The sequence below is a fragment of the Sipha flava genome, unplaced genomic scaffold (genome assembly GCF_003268045.1).
Source record: "Sipha flava isolate LNK unplaced genomic scaffold, YSA_version1 19074_pilon_pilon, whole genome shotgun sequence".
In the NCBI taxonomy this organism is placed as follows: Eukaryota; Metazoa; Arthropoda; class Insecta; order Hemiptera; family Aphididae; genus Sipha; species Sipha flava.
In genome coordinates, this window is record NW_020272577.1 from 1 (window position 1) to 7187 (window position 7187).

A 7187-nucleotide genomic window follows, 5' to 3' on the forward strand; every position below is an offset into this window, starting at 1 on the left:
TGGCAGGGTGTGGGGGAGGAGCAGTCCATATCATAATATGTCTATGCCGGTCGCACACGGAGGCTTATCGCCGCTGACGGCAACGGCCGCAGGTACGCAACGCACCGCTATGCATCGCACGAAAATGATAACATAAATAATAAGTGTTCGCAACGTGAACAGTAATAGATATTGCATATCAGCAATAATATATTTATTATTGACAAATCTGTCATTTAACTCTTTGCGGCATGGTGGGACACCAAAAAAATAAGCATTTCTTCACGGTGGTACGAAAAATAACCCACCTTTTCTTTTATTTTTATTTTTTTCCCGATCAAATATTTCTTCCATTGATAACTTGACATTAATATTGTTGCACATTCTTATGGCCTTGATATAAAAATAAACAAATTATGGGTAATTTGTGCGAGTTTATTACGAATTTCTTCTGTCCTTATTTTTGTCCACGTGATCAGTTCACTATAATTATTTCTATTTTGTATTACTCAGTATTTGGTCAACCGATTTGTTCATTTTTTTTTTTTCGTTCGACGTAAATATTAGTGAACATTATTATGATATCAAAATAAATTAATTCGTATTTCTGGGACCTGTGTAATATTGATAAATGTGACCGTCCAATAAATAACCCACCGTGCGGTACTGACAACAGTCATTTCTTGTTAGTATAGTAGTTATAGTGAATATCATTCGTGTAGTACACTCGCGTGTCTTATATTATTTCTTCGTTGTTTTTAATTACTTACTAACTTTTTAACTATACTATGTTATTTAATTATTAAGCAATCAACATGAAAATAAACGACCGTGAAATATGTGATGTATTGTTTGAAAGTATACCTTCAGATGACGATAACCTTACTTCAATCGATGATACAGATGAAGACGAAGACTATACTCCTAAAATTAAAAACGCAAATTTTATAGTTGAAGAATAATCAAGTGATTCGTTGAATTGTGAGGTAGGAAGTAATGTAGAAATTTTAAATCTAAATGATAATATTACGTACATATTGCCAAATCCTGTAAAACCGTCTTCAAGTATTCGGAAAACTCGAAACTTTCGCTGAGAAATTTCATCAGAATTAGTAAGAAAAAAAATGTTAGAAAAACGTCGAAAGATGAAACAAACTTCAGAATCACCTCTAATTCAACTCAAAAAAAATAAGTCGTTTGTTCCAAAAAATATTAGACTCGATCAATCTGCACACCAGCCAATAAGAACTGAATGGATATGCTCAGTGTCTAACATATCTTTATGTTTAAATACAAACAAAAACTGTTTTACTGATTACCATAAATAATTAGTGTAAGTTGTATAATTTTTTTTTAATTTTCACAAAAGTAATTAATTTAATTTTTAATTGTTTGTAAGATTTTTTTTTGTTGTACGAAATTAAAATTTGTTACTTCTTTATTTAATAATACTATTCTTAGTTATAACCCACATAACTTATATAAGAAATAAAATGGTTTATAATAACATTTATAACTTGCTGTAATTATAAATAAAAAAAAATTTGAAATTCTAAATTCAATTCTATACATACTCATAAAATAACCTCTCAAAGTACACGGTGGGATACATGTGATTCCACCTATAGTTAACACATCATTCAATTTATATATATATATTTTTACTTTATAATAATTGTATGTAATGGATTTAAAAGAAATTACATTAAAAGCTATGACAGTTAAAGTAAAATTTAATAGGTTGTGCAACAACCGGGTAGAAAAATCTGAAAAACACGTGCCGCAAAGAGTTAAACTAGTTTGCAATTGGTCAAGAATGCATTGAAATACAGTGGAATCCGCTTATTGTGGGCAAACAGGTCTGGTACCAATACAAATGTATATTAACAATGTTAAATCTAACCGCGTAATATGGGCACTCGGTTCGGTTTATGTGGGCAATTTTATTTTATCATAGCGTTAGAATATACACATATGTATTTAATAACGACTAATTTAATCGAATTTTGTCATATCTATGAGATTGTGTTTATCGAAAATAATAAAAATCATTATGCCATTTAAATCTATAATATAAAGCGATAGATGGCACGCGTCAATAACCGCGTTTCAGTTTTAACGTGAATTTCAACGTGACTTTACGTATAACAAACTTTAACTTATTAAACTGAAAATGGTCATAACTCATAATAATCATCATAAATTAATATAATACATTTTTGTTATAATATGTTAATAGTGAACAATTAAATAACTTACTTAAATACTATTGGTTAAAAAATAATGAATAACAATCACAATGAATTATTTCAAAAATTCCATTGACTTTTGTCCACAGATTGTAAAAAAAGTAGTTTTGATACCCTGGAACCAGTTAATCGGTTTCTTGTCTTGCTAATAGTTTCTCCAGCCTTACTAAAAAGGCGTTCAGATGGTACGTACTGATGTTCCAGGAACCACTAAATACTTCATCGCTAGTTTATATAATTTTGGAAAAATTGTTTTTGTATTTTCCCATTCGATCAATGGGTCAAGATCCAATTTTAAAATTTTATAGTGTAAGTAAGAATTTAATTCTCCTCTAGGAGTATTATTACAAGCTCTATCATTTCGCTTTTTTTCTAATGATTTGTGATGGCCCCATAAATCACAATGTTTGTCTGTGTTGCTACAATCTGGTTCTGCAGTTGACAATGTTTCATTTTCTACAATATCATTATCATTGTTCATCATTTGAACTATGCTTTCTTGGGCCTTAGAATTTGCAAGTGGATTTTTAAAATGTATATCCTTAAATCGAGGATCCAACATTGTGCAAATTGGTAATATGGATGTTTGCTCATAAGCTCTACATCTATAGTCAAGTTCTTCGATTAGTTTTAATTTCAAACGTATTGCGACAGCTACATTCGGGATTTTCTTCTCCAATTCATTTCTAGTACCTAATATTAATGGGATTACTTTACTTGACATAACCGTTTTGTCTGTGGAAAGTTCTTTAGTAAGTACTTCAAATGGTCTCAGCAATAAACAAATCTCATGTAGACATCTTATATCATGGCCAGATATCATTTCTGGTATATCTTTACCATTAAGAGTGAGAAGCATTTGTGATATGTTGTTGGTTAGTTTTAAAAATCTTTCAATCATGTAATACATACTATTCCATCGTGTTCTGATGTCTAAAATGAGTTTTAAATACTGCCCTCTTTCTTACCTAAAAATTAATGCATAGTAATTAGGTGTCATTATAACAATTGCAAATATAGTTTATTTAGGTACTTACCTTCAATATTTTGATACTTTCTCAATAAGTCACTAACTTTTGAGCTTCTCTTTACAAATTTGACTATTCTCTAACTTTGGATACCAAGACTGGAACACCACCAGATTTAACTTTGGTTTCTTTGTCAATTTCTTGTGTTTTCTCAATTCCTTTTACAACTACTAGATACATTGTGTGAGCAACACAAGGTACATGTTTATCGGCTGTGTACTGGTCTATAATAGCTTTTTTTATATTAGCACCACTATCAGTAACAACCGCAACAACATTGGTTTTTTTCAATCCCCAGTCAGCCAATGTGTTAACCAAAATCCTTCCTATGTACTCTGCAGTATGACTTTGGTTTAGTTCCTATAAATTAACTTAATTAGATTAGCATTTACTTATTAACAAATAAGGTTTTTAATTTCAATAATTCTTATATATTGTATATAATTCACCTGACCTGTTTATATAAGTAATTTAAAAGTATTCTTATTTCTTTACAACAACAATTCATAAAATAAAGTAGTTTTAACAAAGTATTATACGAACTTGATTCAAGTTTGGTGTCATGGATTAGATGCAAAGTTATCCCAAGGAAGCTCTTCACTTGCATCATTTCCGTCCATGCATCTGTCGTAACAGCTACATGTTGAACTTTAGACAGAGATTCTTTGAATTTACAAGAAATGACATCATAAATGTCATCTACTCTTCTTCTAAATGTGTTTCTACTAGGAATTTTATATAATGGACATGCTGTTTGCATCAGATATTTAAAACCATCACTTTCTACAGTTTTAAATGGTACATTATCTTTAAAAATGTAGTATGTAATGGCATTAGTAATTTTTTCCGCTTTGGTACCATCTATAAAATATTATTAAAAAAAAAAAAAAACATTGCATTAAATTAAATCAAAGCTAGGTATATTAATGTCAACGAATAGTGAATAATTTATTATGCTCTCAATAATATATCAATATTTAAACAAAAATTATGTTCACTTACTTTCTGTAGATTTAATATTCATTATCATGTTAGGTAATGTTTGCTGTACTTTTAAATGACTGGGAAATGTGTCACTAGGTTCCTTAAAAAAAATAATAATTTATTGTCCAAAATATAATATGTACCTATGTTTACACTAGTAGGTGCATAAAATACATTTTATGCATTGGTATAGTGCAAATACTTACAGAAATAATAGCTACAGTTTGAGGCTCATCGGGATCAGTTTCAAATGTCTCTGTATTTGGTAGTGTCGGCAACAAAATGGTTTGCAATTTTCTTTTACCCAAAACCACTTTGTCAGAAGGATCTTTTAAATGTGTCAAATAATGTGTTCTAAGATTTCCAATACCTCCATTTGGTGTTTTATAAACTTTATTACACGTTTTACATTTGTAATTATATGAATCGATTTTTATGAAAAAAACTAACAACTGATTTTTAGTAATATTAACAGCCATTTTAATTATTTAAGTAATTAGATTAGACGAGACGACGAAAAAACTTTTGTAGAAACCGAAATGCTAGTAGCCATGCGCGAGCGAGAAGTACTCTCTCCTGGGCCGGAGTATAAGTGTATAACAATATATTATTGTTGTTCAAGTTCTAAAATTAACAATGGTCATTACTATTTTTTTTGGTTTTTCCGTTCATTCACTATCGTTAATTCCATAGACTTAATAATATTATTATATGTATATATTTTTATGTCTATGGTTAATCCACATTCCACACACATATTATTTAAATTCTGGGGGAACAACGTGTGCTTTATGTGTATACAAAATATAAATATAATTTTTTGAATAAAAATACGGAAAAATGTAATCGATATCCAGAATAAAAATATCGATGTAACCGATATATCGTATTAAATATATCGATATAAAATATCGATATTTTGAACCTGAAATATCTTTATTTCGATATTGTCGATAATATTTGGACATCCCTAGTTGTGACGAATGGCGAAGACAACGTAAGATGCGTCTGACTGCCTCAAATTTTGGAAAGGTTGCAAAATTTAGAGCTACTATCTCTCGGGCTAACACTATCAAGTATATATTGTATGAACTATTTCGAGGCAATGCTGCCACAAGGTTATTTATTTTTAATTTTTATTAAATGTACTAGGTTAAGTATTATATATAATTAAATTTTAATTTACTCCTAAATAATTACTAATTTATATATTTTTTATTTAGGAATGGAATACAAAATGAGCCGATAGCAAAGAATTGTTAAGAAATTAAACTAGGCGTAAATATTCATATATATATTGCCTTGTGGTTTTTTTATAAATAAAAATTTAACATTTTTGGCAGCTAGCCCTGACGGTTCAATTGATGACGAAAGAATTGTTGAGATTAAATGACCAACATCCTTAAAATATATGACACCCGAGGAAGCTTTTGAAAATAAAAAATTAAATTGCATATATTTAAAAAATGGCAATTTGAAATTGAAAAACAGTCATGATTATTATTTTCAAGTGCAAAGACAATTGGAAATATCAGAAAGACAGTACTGTTACTTTGTTGTGTGGACACCCAAAGGTAATGGTTTTGATTAATTATTTTGTTAATTATTGATTATAAGTATTATATTTTATCTATATTTAATCAATTCTTATTTTAGTATAGGGATTGTAATTGATAAGATCCACAAGGATAATAATTTCTGGAGAAAAATCGAGCCACAGTTACAGAAATTTTATATGGATTATTTACTTCCGGGACTTATTGATTCTCGGTTTGATCGAGGACTTCCAATAAGAATTGGGCTACCAATAAACATTTAACCAGGTGCGTACTGGCGTTATTTTTAGTAATTTTATTGTTTGGATTTGTGTAAAAATGATTACTAATTATAATATATAATATAATATATAACTACCCAGTTTGCCAGTTATTATTTTCGTTAATATTGGTTACTAAATTCGTTATTATAGGTAAGTGGTACAGTATTACTCATTACTGCGTGATTTCATACAAAAATAATAAAATTATGATTAAAAACGGCGGTGGGGGTAAATAGGTGAAAAGTAAGTATTCTCATACCTACCAAAAATACAAAAAAAGTCATTCAAATCGGTCGAGCCGTAATCTGAAATTATTATTTGTGTTCGAGTACTCGGAATTTGTAGTCGTTATCGCTGGACCCCGCCAGACGCCGCTACACCATCACTAACACTAATGATCATTTACTACATACACACGATGATAAAATAAATAGGTATGTCAGCAAAATGCGTAAATTGGTTTGCAGCGCGCATTCCCATTACTTTTAATACTTTCTATGTACTCGTAGTTCTCAGCATTTAATTGGTTGTTGATAAAATTGATAACAAGTATTATGATTTATTACTTAGATACTATGAATTATATATAAATTCTAAGACCGTGCTTAGACGTATCATGAGATATAATTATATATATATATATATATATATTATAAAGATCCTATATTTGACTATGATTTATTATTTCGAATTTTTTTTTATAGGTTACAGCATGCGTGGATAAAGTAAAATTTAAATTACAATTAGTAAATTTATTTTTATCATGAGTAACAGTGTTATTTTAATTATTATTAATTCAATTTAATAATTAATTTGAATTTTGATTACTGTAATAAATCTATTATTTTATATTATTTATAACAATAATATAATACAAATAGATAATAGGTATTTCAAATTGTGTTTTTTTTTATATTTGCATTAATATCCTACTATTTTTTTCCTATTCTTTCTTACCTAAAACAGTCGAGCTTGAATATTTTTTTTTAAACTTATGTTCCAAAAATACCTGTTTGCGAATTTGAAATTGTTTGAGTGGCAGTAGGAAAAACAAAAACCACCAACTTTACATAGATTTCCGAAAAATATTCATTTTAGACATTTGTGGCAGCTTCAAGCTCAAACAGG

At 28.9% G+C, this 7187-nt stretch overlaps 2 protein-coding genes across 2 annotated transcripts; both read right to left on the reverse strand.

The window, feature by feature from the left end:
• Positions 1-2406: 2406 nt before the first annotated feature.
• On the reverse strand, positions 2407-3138 carry LOC112681396 (zinc finger BED domain-containing protein 4-like). The gene has a single exon (XM_025551655.1). It carries the CDS (start codon positions 3136-3138, stop codon positions 2407-2409), a length of 732 nt encoding a protein of 243 aa, XP_025407440.1.
• On the reverse strand, positions 2967-3866 carry LOC112681397. Its single transcript, XM_025551656.1, has 3 exons — positions 3800-3866; positions 3266-3616; positions 2967-3196 (listed from the first exon to the last, which is right to left on the reverse strand). Exons 1-2 carry the CDS (start codon positions 3818-3820, stop codon positions 3329-3331), a joined length of 309 nt encoding a protein of 102 aa, XP_025407441.1. The 5' UTR covers positions 3821-3866; the 3' UTR covers positions 2967-3196; positions 3266-3328.
• Positions 3867-7187: the final 3321 nt, after the last annotated feature.